Here is an 18,693-nt window from a genome sequence, read left to right as displayed (position 1 = left end):
TACTGATGGCTGCAGTTACTGAACAGTGCAGATGACTCTGGCAAAATCACAGTAGGGATGATGCCTTTTTCTGTGGAATAACTATAATATCGATTTACAGGGAATGCTTGTTCTCTGTGACTTTGCAGCTGGTTTTGTTTTTTTTTTTAAAAAAAAAAAAGTCATGCAAAATAGCTTTGTATGAAGTTAATTTCCATTTGTATCCTAGTGTGATGAGTAGGCTCTAATCACTCTAGACTTACCCTACAAAGGTCAAAGGAGAACTGGAAACAAGCAACTCTAAATGAAGAGGAGCATCATTTTAAGTTGGCCTCTTCTGTATTTTCCTGGGTTCTGAAGTCTACACACTTGCATTCACAGCACACGGGAGGCATACAGATCTACTGGCTGCCACCTTTGCCTGGCTCTTAATCTCCTGAAATTTTTGGAAACTTAAAACAGTACCATCTGACATAAAACTGAAAAATAATGTTACATTGTAGTACTTTCCTGATTATTTTAAAAATAATAAAAACTAAAAATTGTTGTTTGAGGGGGAAAGAAGAAATGCAAAATACAGACATGAATACATCTCTTGACAGCATAAAATGGAAATATAAACTAATTGTTTTATATTATTTCTTGCAGATTAAATAAACTTGAAAATATTATTACACTAGTCAAAGGAAGAATTGAAGAAGTAGATCTGCCCTTGGAAAAAGTGGATGTAATTATATCTGAATGGATGGTAAGGTGTATGAATATTCTTTTCAAGACACAGTTTTGGGGACAAAAAAAAATTGCATTGATTGATTCAATTTCAGAAATGATTCTTTAAGTGTTGCTATTTTTTAGCCAAAAATTTTTTGTTGCAGCAGTGGTTTTGACAACCTGGTTGATGGGATGGCAGTCTTGATTACATGGTATTTGAATACAATTCCTCCTCTCTGTTGCACCTGCTATTTCAAGTCAAGGTTCTATAAGTAGTTAAGCTAGTTTGGGTACAGAAGTAAGTTTGTGTTATGTGGTTAGTGTGCAAATGTATAGAAGTATTCTGTGCTTCTGAATAATAGTATTGCAGCTGCTCATGTGAAAGTAACGGAGAAATTTGGTGTTTGTCATGTAGGTAGATCATCCTGATATGTAAAATACCATTAAGTCCATGAGGACAACTGAAGACCATCCTGACCATGCAGGAAAGGTGATAGGAAGGAGCATAGACACTGGGAAATCTGTGAATACATGGAGGGAGCTTGAAATAGTGTTTCTTCTGATTGCAGGCTTTTTAGTGTAAGAATGAAATAAAGGTGCATAATGATGATGATGGCCAACAGAAAATGCTCTATGCAGTGCATAAATGAACCATTTCCTGGAGTCTGTTGGATTTCAGCTTTTGGACTGTTGACATGCTTTCATGTGTGCGCTTTCAAGCACAGTTGTGCTTACTGCCTGCCACTGAGAAAGAAATCTGTGTGACAAGACCCAGTGCAAGGCTGAATTCCATAGTTGCTAAGTTTGTTACCTGTCAGAAGTGTGGTAGGAAGCATCATTTGACCTCTGTTGTGGACTTCTATTCAGTCTCCTGTGTCACAGATGTTCAAAAAGCTCTTCAGAATGGTGTTTTTTCATACTAATCCCCATTGTTTGGACTTGAAGTTAAAGGACAGAAAAGTTTGCTTTTAAGATCAGTAGTGAAAGCTTGTATGTGAAGTTACTTCTTTTTACTTCAAATTAATTTCCAGGTAAAGGTGAAAGTAATTATCTTTTTAAAATATTAAATATTTCAGTGTGCTGGCAATCAACAGATTTTTTTTTCTACATTCTTGTAAGGAATGTTACCAGAAGCATGAGCTTCATCTAGTGTTGAGGTCACTAGTTTCAAGGGAGACTTAAGCATTTGGTACTAGTGGATTAAAGCTGGTACGTTATCATCGGTGATCTGTGACAGTATATGACTTCACTTGAAATGTAATTCCTTTTTCAGGGAAACTTCTGATCACTTGCCTAATATGTGCACCGAGAATAATCCTCCCAAAATCAGACTGCTTGTTCTAGAGCACAGGATTTGTATTCTGAAAGTCACTTGGCCACTTAAGAACCTAAGTCCTGTTGTAAATTAGTGCCTCTAAGGTGAAATAGAGGACTTAGAAAAGCACCTCATGTAAGAAATGACGTACTGAATGTTCTGTTTTTCCCATTTCGGTGCTAATTTACCTTTTAATGTTATAATTATATAGACATGTGCATTTCATTTAATGAGGTATTCTAAATGTTTAGGGATGTTAGCATTTTTATAGGTTGCTGCAATACAGAGATAAAGAGGACAATGCTGTGAAAGTAAGATTGATAACTGGACAGCACGCAGACTGTTCCAACACTGTCCGGAAAGGAGCGTTAGGTTTCCCAGATGCAAATGAAGATTCCTCTTTGTCTATCTTCCTCATGTTGTGCATTTTCACAAGTGTGTGAACTTGCTTTTTTGTTTTCCTTCTCTACGTGGTAGCGACCAGTGTGAAATCTTTTTTGTTAAAGTAAGAATGTAAGTGCTTAGAAACAGACCACTAGCTTGAAAATGTTGTAAATGCGCAGTGTGGAACAAAAAGGAGCTCTCAATATATGTCAGCTCTCAATTCTTTATTTGGAGCACTTGTATAGACTAGCAGGAAACCTCCAATGGGAACAACATTTTTTCTTGGTAACTAAAATATGGAAGGTTGCTGTTCTGCTTAGAAAGCAAACTGCTCATATGCTAGAAAGTACCAAATTCTCTTGTGTAGCCATTGCTATGTTTTGCTTGGTACAGACCAGCGTTAAAGATGAGTACCCTGTAGGCATTTTAGAGCCACGCGTGGAGCATAAGAAAATTATGAACAAGCATGAAGCATTAGAATGGAGGCTGGAGAGAGGAAAAGATGCTACATCACCCTGGCATGTTTCTAGAACAGGCTTTCTGAGAAAGATTGCACAGCAAAAGAGTGTATTGTAAAATGTGCGGGGTTGCTTTATGAACATTTCCATTGTAGTGGCTGATGATCATTCTGCTTGTGTAAGTGATCTGTGGATTCTGCAGACTGATATTTCTACTTGGTTAATCTTTCAATTTGTTGCCTTAAAATATGCCAAAATGGGACAAACACCTTAAGTGTATCACACTGTGGATAGGTGTGTGGGTGTATAGGTGTGTATATCAGATGTATATGAAGCCAAACTATATTTCACATCTATACTTGTCTTCCAAAATAATGTGTTTCAGTTGTAAAATTGATCTGGATATGTTTTGGTCATGTTCCGGGTTTAGAGGCTGAATTATGAGCAGCTGTCTCTTCAGTGGCTTTTATTTTCTTTTTTTTAGGTCTAGGAAAGAAATTAACAGACAGGGAACAGCGATCTTGCTTCTGATGTAAAGAGTAAATTAATTGTTTGTGACATTTGAAGTATGTGTGTTAGACATCTTTAAAATCAGACCATAAGCAGGGCGTCTGTGTAATTGCATTCTACTAAAACCAGCATGGAAACAATTTGGAAAGGCAGTGTGATGAGCTCAGAGCTGTTCTGTTGGTTTCTGAAAGGCAGATTGGTGGAGATTGAGGACCTCTTGGATTACTGGATACCCAGATAAATAAATCCATCTGTTTAGATGCTTTCACTCTGAGGACTGCTGTGAATGCCTTTTAGCAGAACATTGGCTGAGTATGCAGCCTGACGCGAGCGCTTAAAGGGCTGCAGGCCTGGAGCACAGGAGAGAGCAGGTGGACCAAAGAGCCATCTCTACTAATGAACCACACAGGCTTGAGGAAGACACAAACGGACAAGTAATAGCCTGTTCTGCTAACCGCACTGATTCTGTAAGATGAAGGTTTTCTGGTTGTTGAAGATGGGTTGTTAGAATGTAAGAATGGGCGAATTTTATACCCGAGCTGACCACCGGCCTTGCTTATAGAAGTTTCCCTGTACAGGATGGTCTGATAATCTGTACCAGGCTGCAAGCTTCTGATGCGTCATCCTGCTTGGAGCTCAGAGGTATACAAAAACATGGTCAGTTAGTAACTCGATCTGAAAATGTTTGGCAAATGCCTAAATTTCACTGGAAATTTAGAATTTTGACTTGAATGTGGTGCCATTCGTATGCAGGTAGAGGGAAAGCATTTAGGTTACCAAGAATCGTGCACGCTGTTGCTCTCAGTCAGGATCCCATATATGCCTGCTCTCAAGAGGTCCGGATTTTTAGCAAGCAATGAAGTTTTACTGGAATTAATTTTACACACAGCATATAAGTTTGAAATGGGAGCTGCTGTGGAAAAGTGCTGAAGTTAGTTTTTGCTTAAATTGAATGTTTGATAGAATGAGATTTGCTAACCATACAAATGTAGCTGTGTTACTCCACATGTGATAACTGTGTAGGCTGGTTATTAAAAGGAAAGGTGCAGAAAACCAGAAAATATAATGTTTTTCTGCGGTGTTCTTGAGCTGCATCCATGTACATTTTTTTTTTTGTCGTTATGCTTCGAGTTCTATATCTGTAGCTAAGAGTACGAAGCTAGAGGTTGAGAGTTTTGTTCGCTTGAAAAATAACTGCGTTTCTTGACTTTTTTTTTCAACTGTGAGGGACAATTGTCCGAGCTGGTTGTCTCAAATACAGTGTTAGAACATACTGCATTCTCATAAATGGCTGCCTTATGTAATGCTTTATGATACTGAATTTGTAATATAGCCTTACTGAAGGAACAACTGGGAAAGAGATGGATTCTTAATAGAAGCCACGAATAGAATCTGATGCTTGTGTTGTTCAGGTAGCCGATATCACACATTTATTTACTTCATTGCTTGCTTAATTTTGGTAATTTTGGAATGATATCATGATGGGTCTTGGATGCGAGGTATTCCAAATCTTGGGAGAAGTACTAGGAAGTAAGTGTGTCTGAAGTACTGGAAGTAATCTGTTCTCTGCTTTCTTCCATTTTGATGATGAATATACAGTGGTGGTGCTTTTCTAACACTTAGTAGTATTTCTGTTGTCTTGATATTCTGTATTGTTTCTGTTAATATTTGAGGGATCATTTAGTAAAAACATCCAGTTCCCATATCACAGTAAAAATATAATTTAAAATTCCATGTAAAAACTCTTTTATGCAAAGGAGCATACTAAGTAGCACAGTGCTTTCATTTCTCTACAGTAAAATTTTTTATTAAAGGAATTGTATTTCCTTTTTGTCTGCCCTCTTAATAATGGGTGTCATTTGTCCACTCTTGACATCTTCCCTTTTGGTGTTCTCGCTCATCTTGCTTTTGGTTAAGGGCAAAATGGGGTGTACATAATAAGAGTCAAGCTGTGGTTTTGCAATGTGTGGGCTTGCTCTGACAGCAATGTGTTTTGTTTTGTTTTGTTGTTGTTGTTTTGAGTTAGAGCATACATTAGAGATCAGCATGAAGGCTCACTTAGTGTGAGGGAAATGGTGCTGCAGCAGACCATGCAGAAGAGTTCACATGTAGCTGCTGCTTCTCATTTAAACATGCCATGTTTTTATTTATTTATTTTGTGGGGTTGTGTTAAGTAAAAAGTGATTTTTCACAAAATGAAGCAGGCGCCATGGGTTTTGTTTATCTATTGATGTGAGACAGCACTTTATGTTAGAAAGTAGAATCTGTTAACTACTGTTTTAGGTATTCTGTAACTTGTTTTACTTTGCAGTCCAATGGAAACCTTGTAGGTAAAAATTTGATTTAAGAAGAAAATGCACATTTTATACTGACAGGGTTTAAAAAAAAATAATCCACTTGATGAGGCAGTGGTTTGATAGATTTCTTTTATCTCATTAAACATTCAGTTTTGGGCCTTAATGAATCTGACTACCAGACCAGGTTCAGTTGTGTTACAAAAAATAATAAAATCTCTTTGATAAGAGGAGAAAAAGCACCACTTCTTCAAGTAGGTAAACATCGCTTCTCAGTTTTTTCATTGCATGTTTTTTTCTGCTGTACTAAAAATTGTAACGATTTTTGCAATTGTAAGCATGCTAATACCACTTCTTGACAAGAATCCTTCATTTATATTGATTTCACTAACAAGCAGAAAATATGAACAGCAAAAATGAGTTGAAATAATGTATTTGATAGGAATGGATAAGGGAAATGTACAGGAGGAGATGGTCCTAAACTGAGGTATTTTTTTTTTTTAGGCATAGTATTTTTCTTTGGGTGCTTTCCACACAACCAGGTATACTTATTTGAAATTATATATTGTTCTCGTGTCTTAATGCTTTTAAATAGTTTAATCTCATTTTTCTCCATGAAGAATATAACGAATACTGAAGCAGTCTTGTTAAAAAAAAAAAAAAAAAAAAAACTTCCTATACTTATATTTTGATCTATTTGCAAAATATTTTACCTAGTTTTGAATTAAAATGAAAAAGAACTTCAGAGTGGTGTAGTCTGTTTGAATAATTAAGAAAATTTAACAGTACAGGGCATTAAACTGTCCAAGTTCTGTGAGCGTTTTATAATCCTGTTGCAAAACACAAAATATGGATAAAAGGGACATGGATGTTTTTAGGTGTATTTAGCTACTAGCAGGATGAAATTATTAGTATTCCGCTCACAGATTTTTATTCTAGAGATCTCTTTGCAATCATTTAATTTTGAGGATGCTAATACACATTGAAGGAGAAAAAACCCCTGAACGTTTTTTGGGGTGGAAGCAAGAGTGCTGCCCCACAGCATCACGGGGACAAAACGTCAGGTATAATTCTCTTTCCAGATGGCACCCTTACAGGTGAGGCAGCAGCCTGTGAAATTGCATTCTAAATTACACTGCAGATGAGCACAGCACACAGAGCAAAACGCTTTGGTATAAGTAATAAATGACTTCAGTACCAGCGATGGTTTACGTAACTTGCAGGAATGCAAAGTTGAATTGGGGATGGGGGGGCAACAGCACTGCTAAAATGGAAGGGTCAGGGAAAGGACGGTGAGAATTTCACTGGATTTCTTGTTAAAAGGTGTGTCTTCAACTGCACTCCTTAGGCTTGGTTGGCAGGCATTTTAGATAACAGTAATTCTAGTCAGGAAGAAATAAGCAAGGAATTGATCCGTAAAGATGTTGCTTTCTAACTCACTGACTGTTGCTGCTAACTAATCTTAGGATGTATCCTGGAGGTCACATTTTCAGTTAAAAACATCTTAAAAGAATTTCTATGAATCAAACATGTCCTATTGTAAAACTGTAAGAATAAGAATTAAAAAAGAAAAGTGTTTACAGCCTGTGCTTTTGGCTTGCTGGAGGCGTAAAATACTGTCTGTCTGATGCCGTAGGAGCTCCTGGCCTTTTCAGCCATTTTGCTAAGCTTATAAAAATCGTATTGCTCACAAAGCAGTAGTGTTCGTTCTGGAACTTATTCTAAGAGTTTTATAAAAGTTAAGCAGGAAAGTGGCAGAACAGGCAGCATTTGGAAGAAAAGTATGCAGTAGAGCACTGTCCTCTTACCAGAAGAAATAGGATAAGAAGAGGACGTTTGTGTTGTCGTCATCAACACAAATGCATTCTGCTTCAGGTTTCTCATTTTCTGGTTTTGTTTGTTTTTTAGTTCTGAAGGCTGCAATGTGGATGGGGACGTTTATGAGAGCAATCACGAACTTGCTGCATTTTTTAAATTTAGGAACATTAGACGATTAAGATAGAAGATGACATAAACTTGAAGCAAACTTGGTATCTTAACAATGCAGTTCACATGCAGTGCTGTCTTACCTTCAGTAGGGTAGCTTGATGAAATGAAAAACAACAGCAACTAAACAAATCACAATTCCAAATACAGAATTGTAGGAAAGATGATGAAAGAAGTCTTTGTAGCTTTGCTTTGTTTGATTACAGCTAACTGGGCTTGTCGGGCTGCAAGTCCAGAGTCTGGACTTGCAGTTATCTTTTTTGTTCTTTCTTACTGGCTATCGGTGCATAAATCAAACCCCATGGCGAAGCAGTGTGTTTTAAGCCAAATGAGAATTTGGACATAAAGTGAAAAAATGAAGTGTATGCTGGTATGATTTGTCATTAAGTGATTTGACGTCCTAAGAATGTGGATGAAACGTGTTGAGAGTATTCAGCAGGAGTAAGGATCATACTCAACCTTGCAAGATAGGAAGAACGTAAAATAGTAAATCCATTGATAAACAAATGGCCATATATCTCTTAGAAATTTGGACTTTAATTTGAAGAGTTGAAACTGAAGGTTTAATTTAAAAGGCTAATTGTATGTAATGTTGTATGTAATGCCAAGGGGAAAGGGATTTTCTTTTTTAATTTTTTTATATGGCACTTCAGAGTTGTGACTACAAAATCGATGCATAGAGCTTTTCTCTTGGGTTTAAGGTAAATTTGATTTCTTTGGATGTTATGGGAGTCAGGTAATTGTTGGATATTTATTGCCTACAGTTTATGAATTTAGTAGATATTAAGATTTTTGTAGCGTGGGAATTAAAGGTGATGTTTATGTAATTAAACTCTGAAGCGACCATGCTGGTGTTGAGAAACTCACCAGGTGCTGACTCTTACTAAGGGGTATGGGCATGTAAAGCCCTTAAACTGTATTGATAAAGTCAGTCTGTATATTGATTAAATATGCTATGTAAGAAGTGTAATGACTTCTAAATTCTTTCCCTCTTCTGTGAACAGGGTTATTTCCTTCTCTTTGAGTCTATGCTGGATTCCGTCATCTATGCAAAGGACAAGTACCTGGCAGAGGGAGGCTCAGGTTGGTGCGCGTAATTCTTTTAATAAATTTAGCTCTGGGGGAAAGCTAAATGAACTCAGAAACTTGGAATAAGCTATGCATGGATGAGAAAGTTGCCAGTCTAAATGAAAAATGTTACCATTAGTACGAGCTTCGAGGCATTAATTTACTGTATGGGTAGTAGAAGAATATTAGCTGGGGTATCAAGGTCTCAAGTTAATGGTGTTTTTAAGAATAGAAGGGGGTTATTTATTCTTAAGCACAGTCTAAATTTTTCCTCCCTACTTCTTCCCACACCTCTACACAGCAGGGAGGGAGATGGGGGACAGTAGCAAGTTAATAAACTTCATTTCAAGAGTTAACTTCTGTGTTGAAAAATATTATTTTGTTAATCACAGGAGTTGGATGGTAACCTCAAGCTGTAGTACTTAAAGTTAAGACTGGAATGCTGTCTGTATTTTTCCCAGATCCTTTGAGTTGAAAAATAATCAATGTAGCCTATCTGGACAAATAAGAATTAGAAAAAATGTCTTAATCAAATTACGGTGTTGGACTCTCAAAATCTATGGGGCTAAATAGCAGGTATCAGAAAAGCTTGCATTCATTTTCTTTCCTATAAATACCGGTTTCTGCAAAACTAGAAGCAGAGGAATACAATTTTATTGGGTAAGATATAGTACTGTTTGAGTAAGCTACAATTTATATGTAAGATGAAAAGTTCATAATTTTAATCTGTTTTCAGATGAATTAGAGGGAAAGGGAATAGGGTGCATTCCAGGATGGCAGATGATGTGTGAGGAGGACATATAGTTTCAAGCATAAGAAGCCACATGAAATAACTAATGGAATTGCTTTGTTTCAGCTTAGGATATTCATTCCCATTAGGAATATATCTTTTTCTTTGTGGTTGGAGGTTGGGGCAGGGACAGAAGAAAAAATTTATTTTGAAGTAGAGTTCTTTTGTCCTTTTTAAGTAATTAGCTAGAATCATCTTAAGCAGGGTTTAAATGCCTGTGAGTATTTATTACTCATGTGATGCAGCTTTCTGCACAAGCTCTGCATATGCATTATTCCTTTCAGTTAATTCCTTTGTCAGTATTGTATTTCATATTGACCTTTTCAGTCGTAGTCATCGGTCTGTTTTTTCCCCCCTTTTGTGCTAACCATGCACATAGTTAGTTTCACTACACTGACTTAATGATTGAATTAATGACTATGTAACAGTGCTCGCTGCAGTGCTTCACTTTGATTGCACTGAGCTTTTGTATGCTAGAGTGCAGCAGAAAAAAGGCTTTTTTATGCAATTGTTCAACATCTGATCGCAAACCTGAATATACAAGGAAGAGATTTACTGTTCATGTATTAAAAGATTTAGAAGCCTCTTGAACAGCATAGCAGAAGAGGAGCTTTTTTTCAGTATTGTAGAACACTGCACCCATATCTGGAACGCAGTTGGGTGTGTTCTGTATAAATATATGCTAGTCATTTTACATCACAATGTAATTACTAAAATTTTAAGGAATCATTTCCTGTTTAGCTAGTGCTTCCAAAGCTTTCTGAAAAGGGCCAGACGTTTCTGACCTCTGCAGAAACTTTGACAGTATCTTGTTGTCTAGCGTCTTCCTGTATTGGTGGTGTGTTTACTAGCGGCTCGAGCCTCCGCAAGTTTTCTTTGAGAGAGGTGTGCTGGCTCTGCAGTGCACTTAACCTTTGTGGTCTGAGAAGGATCTCAGGTTCTTAGTTCACTCTTCCCAACGCATACTGAATTACAGAGTCACTGATTGGTGCAGCCAGGTTTTAAATAGGACGCTTTTTCCTTCAGATGCTTCCCATTATTCTCCTCTGCCAGTTTGCATAGCAGGTAAATGGCTGTGCCTGAGCTTTGTGCCAAAATTGCTCAGCAATCAGCAAGACTGCTACTAGGCAGTGTGGATGAATAGCAGAACTGTGGGCACATCCAAACAGGGATGAGCTGAAATGAAGAGCTCGTTCTGAGGTGAAGTCGTAAGAGAGAAACTCCTGAACCTGCCGTAAAGCTTAATTCTGTCTCAAGCCACGTAATACTATTGAGCCCAAGATCATTATTTATTGGGGCTGTTTGAAAGCTGAGAACAGCGATAGGAGCAGCTGTGATTTGGCCAGATCTTCCAGTGACTGAAGCAGGAATAGAATCCAAATTTCCAGATTTGTGTGCAGTCAGTCATGTCGTGGTTACTTCAGTTAAGCCTATTGGGATACTGAAGTGGATTATGTCAAACTGTCTAGGGTAATGTGTACAGTATACAATAGCATTGTTTGGGAACACAAAATTCTTGCTACCCAGGACCCATCTGCTCGTTCTTTACAGCTGTTACTTGCTTGGGTGTATATTTTTCCATATACTTGAGCGCAGCACACATTGGTGAGGGGGTGATATACGTAAGGAAGTTGTCATTCAAAATGTAATACTGTTAACTTGTTTGAGTCAAAAACATGGTGGTGTTCACTTGGAATTCCTTCTGCATATCCGGAGGACTACTGCCTTACCCTTCAGTGTCGTGAAGTTTGTGAGGCATTGCTAAGGGCTAAAGGATTTCCCCTCGTATTCTGTCTACCACGTGAGCTGCTACTAGTGACAGATGACTTGAGGGCACTCAGTCGAGAAGGACACAGATGTCAAAACAATGAATCTGAGGGAGCATGTGCTTTTGTCCAGTCAGCATTTTGGTTGTTTCACCTGTGAGAAAGAATAATTATTAGATTATAGCCTTAATCAGAAAAAAAAAAGACAAATCTGTCAGGATTGCACAGGCAAATGTTATAAGGTTGCAGGAAAAGCAGAGGTTTTTTGGAGAAACAAGGATTTTTGGTTGAAATGGAAAATGCAGTTTTTAGGCAGGTGATTTTAAACATTGACAAAACTCTGCTGCTTTTAGAAGATTTAGTCTGATACTTAAATAACCTGTTTAGATTTCCAGTCAAACTTCAATGTAGTATAAGCTTCTGAACAATGGTTGGGTTTGTAAATTTAGAAGTGGATACATGAGTGTAATCTCATACCTGTGCCTTGTTTGTGGAACTCAGATTTATTTTTCTGAAGTCTAACCAGGCTTAGTTTGCTTTTTTATTGCTGCTGATAGAATAAAAATGAAGATAAAATTTGTGCATTAGTTTTTGCCATTTTGCTTGTTTTTAAACACTTAGTATAATCAAACAGAAGTTACGCTCATAATTGAAGGATTGGCTGTGTGGGTAAAGTGATTGAACAAGAAGGGATTACGGTCCCACTCAAATATTTCATGCTTGATAGATGTAGTAAACTTTTTCCTGTTAACACAATGTGCCAGACAGTCAAGCTAGTCAAAGAAAGGAATGTTATAAAACAAATATTTTTTTGCTGTTGTTTTTGTTTGCAGTTTTGCTACCTGTAGCTTGCTATCTCATTTCTGTAATAATGTTCTGTAACTAGAGACATCGGGTCTTTTTGTATCCTTTTGTATCCTCTTGCTACAGCCCTTGCATCCTGTAGTCACTTGCTGTTGTTGTCTGTCCCATGCTGTCTTTGGGACGATGTTAGTGGTGGCTTTTGGAGGTTTGCAACACTGAGGTAAAGCCTAATATAGCGCAGTTCTCATATCAGTAAACAGTAAATGAGGGCTTTGAGAATTGCAAAACCTTTATCACTAGCTCCAGAAACTACTTGCAAATACTCCTACTGCCAGATTTCTGTGCATGTGACAGCTGTCAGGTGTGCTGGAATCAACTGATTTGTTTCAAACAAGATAGTTGAATGCCTCCCTGTTTTGATTCTCATCAAATTACTTTTTCACTGCTGAGTTAATTGTAGGCTGTTCCTGGAAAAACCTTCTGCTTTCCGTTCTCATCTGCAAAGTGGAGATGGTAGTTTACCAATGGGATTCCAGTTTAAGCTAGCTGGTATTTATTTAGTATTCTGTCTTAAACAGTCAGAATGTGAGAAAAATGGCAGTGTGCGCTCATATTTTGCATGATCTAGTCATTCCAGCTGTAGAGGTGGTTGCTTGCTTTAATCTCTTCACATGGAAAAGAATAGCTTCTTTAGAGAAGACTTGCCTTTATAATGTGTATAAGATAATTTCCTTTAGGATAGACATAGTCTCACTATATAACAGGTCTAATACCAGTTTTCTACTTCTATCTTTGCTATTTTACAAGGCAAAAAATAGTACCTTTCTGACCAACGCTTTATCCACATTAGTTTTGATAAACTACAATTTCAAACAGAGCTGAAGACAAAATTAATTTTACACTTCACCAGATTTTTTGGAAGAAGAGAGAAACTTAGCTTCGGTTTCGCTAACACTGCCACATTGATGTATCAGTAAGAAAATAAAGTAAAAATAAGGTGCTTAATAGTAAGCATTCTGCTCTGAAGCCAGATCAAGAATTCAACTTGTGTGACTTGGAAGGCTTTAAAGCTCTAATAGAAAGTGAAAATTTCTTTTTGGAAAGAAGCCTAGTTAAATATAAGCTTTAAGTTGAGCTTCTCTTAATATTTGATAGTGCTGTAGACAGCCATATTCAAGGCAGCTGTTCTGTGTGTCTTCTCCAATCAGTAGTGGAAAGAGATTGGCTAGCTTTCCTGTAGGAAGATGTTGAGAAGGAAAACATCAGCCGTGTGCTACTATTTCGAATAAGTGTTCTGAAAATATCCTTGCAAGGAGAGAGCTCAAATGTGAAGACAATGTAAGAAGGAGAGCTGTCATCCTCTTCAATTCTTTCCCACAGTTCTAGGAAGTTGTCTTCTGTGTGTTAGATTGCTTCCATGTTGTTCGGGTGCAAATAAGAGTGTTTATTCTTTCTCAGTACCCAGAAATCATGTTTAGGTTCTAAGGCACGTAACAGCCAAATAATGACAGGAAACAGAAATAAAATACCCAAGTGAAAATATTTGCTCTGTTCTGGAAATAAGGTCTTTTGGCAGAGATTACTTGTTACTTCAGAGCCCTGACCTGAACTTTCCTCTGGGTATCCATCTGCCTAGTAGTTATTAAATACGTTTCAGGGCAGTCTCTGTGTAGAAACCAGAATAGGATGTTCCAAAAAACTTTCATCGAACATGAAATTTCCAGTCATGTCCTGGCAGTGGGATTCAACTAAAAGGAAATGTTCTCATGAACGGTTAATACTGTTAGCAGAGTAGCGTGGCAAAATTGAATTTTAGTGTCTAGTCTCTTCTGTGGAAAAGGTGATGCCAGAAAAGAAAGCAGCAGGAAAAGTGTCTTATCTAACAACTGAAAAAAGTTCTTTTATGTGTTTTTAAGATGTTAATCATTTAAAAAGAAAAAATGCAAATTTTTTTTGCATGTCTAAAAATCAATTTTCTCTAATCTGTGTTTTGTTGCTACAGTTTATCCCGACATTTGCACTATTAGTCTAGTAGCTGTAGGGGATATGAATAAACATGCAGACAAGCTGCTCTTCTGGGAAGATGTATATGGCTTTGACATGTCCTGCATGAAGAAGGCTGTAATTCCAGAAGCTGTTGTGGAGGTGCTGGATCCATATACGCTTATATCTACAGCCACTGTTATTAAGGTACCATACCAGATCCTTCTTAATAGTTCAGTAGTCACATCAGAAGTTTCCTTCTATTATTTGTTCTTGTGTGCATCTTTTTTTTTTTTCCTCTAAGTATTCCTTATTCATAGATGATAGTCATTATGGATGCCTTACGTTTTACTGTCTCGGCTTATTCGCTAGACTTCCTCTTTAGTCAGTGTAATAAAATACACGTTAAGGGGCTTGACACATTTTTGTCTTGAGGACACCTCTAACAACTTGTGTGACTTCAGGTTTACACATATCTGCTCTCTTTGTATGCAAGGAGAGGATAGAATGATCAACACAGCTGTTGAAATATACTTTGTAGACCTGTAATTATAGGGAATGTTAGTTAATTTATGCACACGAAACAGTAGTGTTGAGATAGAGAAAGTGAAGCTGTAGTTAGCTGAGAGGTTTGTTTGTGCTATAGGTGAGACAGAGGTACTTCTCACCTGCATACACCTGTATTTATAGCACTTTGTTATGACTCAAGTGGAAATGAAGTTTGAAAACCTCTTGCAAATGGATCAAGCTTGGCATGCTAAATGAAGAACATACATTGTGCTCTAAATGAACAACTGGATGGAAAAGTTGAGCTACATCAGTTTATTAGACAAGAAAACAACGCATCCTAGCCCAGGAAGTTGATAATAACTATAGTTAAATTTGCCCAGTGCAGCCTACAAGCTGCTGTCATTTTAAAAATGTCCCTTCTTAAGTCTGTATAATTATGAGCAGTCGCTGACCAGCACAGTATGGGCTCATTGAAATTTGTCATTGTATAGCATTTCTAATAACTTCTGTACGTAATGGTTTTATACTCATTTGTTCTCAGTAACAATCATGGTTTTTAAAGTAAACTAAAGGCTATGTATGAGCTCATTGGCTGGAATTACAGTAGAAAGTAGTAAAATTAATGAGTTGAGCAACAGCGGCATTACAGGTAAATTGTTTTAATCAATAGCCATTCCACATAACAAATAGATTGTATTTTTGAGGGAAAATTTAAAAATGTTCCAATTTATCATATGATGATTACCGACGATATTTTAGTGTACTTGTTCATACTAGCTGCTGCTTGTTTTGAATAGTTAATAATGTAAGTTTTCAGGAAGAAAGATAGTCCCTGGAGAAAGCTGAGGCAGCATCAAGAAATACTGACTAATATTGTATGTAAGATTTAATGTCAACAAAATATGACATTCTTGGATAAAGCATTGTAGGTAAGTAGGCAAACTAAAGTATTTCATACAGGGCTAGTGTGATAGAATTTTCATGAAGTGAAGACTGAGGATTTTAACTTTCAAAAATTGATACATATGTCTTTAAAAAAACAAATGTTGAAATGGAGGTTGCAGTTTGATCTGTCGGTTTTTATATGTACTGGATGCCATTGTTTTGTGATAAGTGAAAACAAAGAAGCAGTTTTCTGCACCCTGTGCTCTTTCTCATCTGTTGTGTCACACTCACAATTCATATGCTGATACCCCCCCAGTGGTTGTGCTGCTGTTTGGTGGGACCCCTGTAGGCTGGAGAAATGGGCCAAAGAGAGTCCTCTGCAGTTCATCCAAGGGCTGTGAAAACTCCACACCTGGGGAGGAATAACCCCTCCACACCAGTACAGGCTGGGGACCTACTGGCTGGAAAGCAGCTTTGCATAAAGGCGGCTGTGGGCGGCCCTGGTTAAGACCAAGCTGACCGTGAGCCAGCAATGCGCCCTCGCAGTAAAGGCAGCCAGACAGCCCCGTGGGCTGCACTAGGAGGACTGCTGCCAGCAGGTCAAGGGGGATGAGCTTTGTCTTCTCGTCAGTTCCAGGGAGCTCACTGGTGGAGTGCTGTGCCCGGTGCTGGGCTTCCTGGCGCCTGAGCGAGCTGGATGTACTGGAGGGAGTCTGATGAAGGACTGCAAAGCTAGTGAAATGACTGGAGCTGTGTCTGTCATGCAGGGATGCGGTTCCACTTAAACATAAGGAAACTTATCTTACTGTGAGGACAATGGAACACTGGCACAGGTTGCCCAGATAGGTTGTGGATGTTCGTACTTGGAGATGCTCAGAAGCCATCTGAACGTGAGCTGGAGCAACCTGGTGTAGTGAATGTGACTTTGATTAAGTGCTTGGATGAAGAGATTTCCAGAGATTCTTTTTGACCTCAATTATTTGGTGATCAATACAAAACTAATCTCACAAATAAAATAATAAAAAAGTTGTCTTCTAACCCAGATCAGTTTCATACTGTAGTCTACTGTGTGGCTACAGGAACAAGGAGTAGAACCGGTGAAGGTAAAGGGTGGGAAGAGGTCTCAAAGAACGCTAAGAGTACTTCCTCAACAGAAGCGACTTGAGAAATTGTGGCCATATAAACTAATTGCTGTTGAGGATATGTGTATGTATGCCTGTGAATGCTCGTGAATGTCAACTACAGGGAGCTGTCATCAAGAAAGTTACCTAAGAGCAACTTCCTTGAACAGAGTGAGCTACCATGCCTAGTTCCAAACAGCTGCTAGTTGGTATCTGTTTATGTTGACATTGAGGAAGAGCGATTTTGTATTTGGTCAGTGTGCATATATGATTAGGCTGTTTTTAAGTCTCCTCTTGGCATTTTAAAGAGCTGTATAAGTATTGGTCTGTAAAAGTTGTCTTTTTATGGAGCAACTGAAAAACACGTAAAGATCATCCAAAGAGACGTCTTAATTTCTTATAAGCACTGTTACTGATGTATTGTTTTTTTCCTTTCAATAGCGTATCAACTGTAATACTGCATCCACTTCAGATTTAGAATTCTCTTCGGAATTCGCCCTAACGATTACAATGAGCACGAAGTGCACAGTAAGACAAATTTTATTTCTTTATGCATGGTCAGTATCACATTGAACTAACAGACAGTGTATTTATCATCAGTCCTTGGCTTGAAACTTTCACTTCAACTTTACAGAAGTGTGAAATGAGCCCTCTCTAATGAGAGGTAAATGTTAAACTCCTATAGTGGTGGTATGATATACAGGTACAGGTAAGATGAAGAAGGGAAGGATAATGGGTCTTAGCATTGTTTTTTTTGTTGTTGTTTTTGTTCTCTAGCCCATTTTTGGAAACACAAGATTTCTGTTCAGACAGGTTGTTACCATTGTGCTGAAGAATGTTATAGTCAGTGTTCTCCGAAGAGCTTTTCTGAGTTGAATAAAAATAGATGGGAGACAGATAAACTACAGTTCTTGCAGTAAACACATAGCAGCTCATATGACAAACACAGTTTCTCACACAGGGAAGTTCCTAATCTTCACCTGCAGACACTGAAGGGGAACAAACATCTGGGTGATAGAGTTTTTATTGCGTCTGTCATATGTTTTGTATTTAAGTTAATATATTTATTTGCTGTATGTAAATTAATGACTTACATTCAAAAGAACACTAGTTCTAGAAAGGCTGTGGAATTTCATTGAAGGGGTTATTCTAATAACAGGAGATATGAGCTTATTCATCTTGATATTACAGGCTATGCTGCATTAAAATGAGTGAAGACACTCCAACAAATGGGAGACTGATCTTACCGAATTGAATATTATTTGTCTATGAAACACTAGTCAATATGAAAAGAAAGGGGGAAAAATGTTTTCAGTCTGAGCTTTAGAATGAAGTAAAATCACGGTACCAGGGCATGTTCGAAATACTCTCAAGTTGCACCTACATTGTTCAGTATGAATTTACATAAACGTGTTCATTTTGCTGCTTTTTTTCTTGGTCATTGAGTATCAGTTACTAATGAGAGAACAGAGAAATACTCATTTTTGGATTAGTTGAAAGTGTTCTGTCTTTCTTTCCGCAAGTGCCCATGTAATTTTTATTGTATATATTGTTCTGGTTTTGAAGTCAAGGAAGATATTCAAACGCAAAGCTCGTAAAATAAACATATTTGAGTGTGAGTGACTTCTGAAGTAAAGATATTTTGAATGTGTTTACATATTCCAACCATAATAATTATAGTTAAAATAGTTAGTTAGAAATGTGTAGTTAGGTACCTATGTGGGGATACCTTAGGAATTTTACTTAGTTTTGATGTACAGATTGCATTGTTTACTGGAGTTGCGAAGGAAAGAATCACGTAGAAGGGTTTTTTTTTTTTTTTTTTTCCTCTAAAGAAGTTTTAATGAAAAGAATATAAGCATAGAAAAGGGTGAACATTCCAGTGAATTCTCTAAATGTGAAGCTTGTGAGACTGCAGAAGTATCTGCTTTCCCAATTGCTGGACTATTAGAGGAAGAACAGCTCTGAACTAATTCACGAAACCAAACATTCAGGTATCACAAAGACAATGAATTTTTATGAATAAGAGAAAAGATGAGAACTGGAATTTTCCATCACATTTTGAAAGATTGGTTACATGCCTAAATTTATACGAATATCGCAGCTGGAACTGTCATGTTTCTCAGTCC

General features: G+C 37.5%; 1 protein-coding gene across 1 annotated transcript in view; it reads left to right on the top strand.

The window, feature by feature from the left end:
- Positions 1 to 18,693, top strand: part of PRMT3 (protein arginine methyltransferase 3) — a 58,197-nt gene that overhangs the window by 19,530 nt on the left and 19,974 nt on the right. Inside the window, exons 10-13 of the mRNA XM_035550443.2 lie at positions 628 to 727; positions 8,642 to 8,720; positions 14,068 to 14,255; positions 17,006 to 17,092. Of these exons, the coding sequence (XP_035406336.1) occupies positions 628 to 727; positions 8,642 to 8,720; positions 14,068 to 14,255; positions 17,006 to 17,092 (454 nt within the window). The remainder of the gene's footprint in view (positions 1 to 627; positions 728 to 8,641; positions 8,721 to 14,067; positions 14,256 to 17,005; positions 17,093 to 18,693) is intronic.

The sequence above is a fragment of the Cygnus atratus genome, chromosome 5 (genome assembly GCF_013377495.2).
Source record: "Cygnus atratus isolate AKBS03 ecotype Queensland, Australia chromosome 5, CAtr_DNAZoo_HiC_assembly, whole genome shotgun sequence".
Lineage (NCBI taxonomy): Eukaryota > Metazoa > Chordata > Aves > Anseriformes > Anatidae > Cygnus > Cygnus atratus.
Note: the sequence above shows the minus strand (reverse complement) of the source record. Positions and strands in the feature narration are given on the sequence as shown.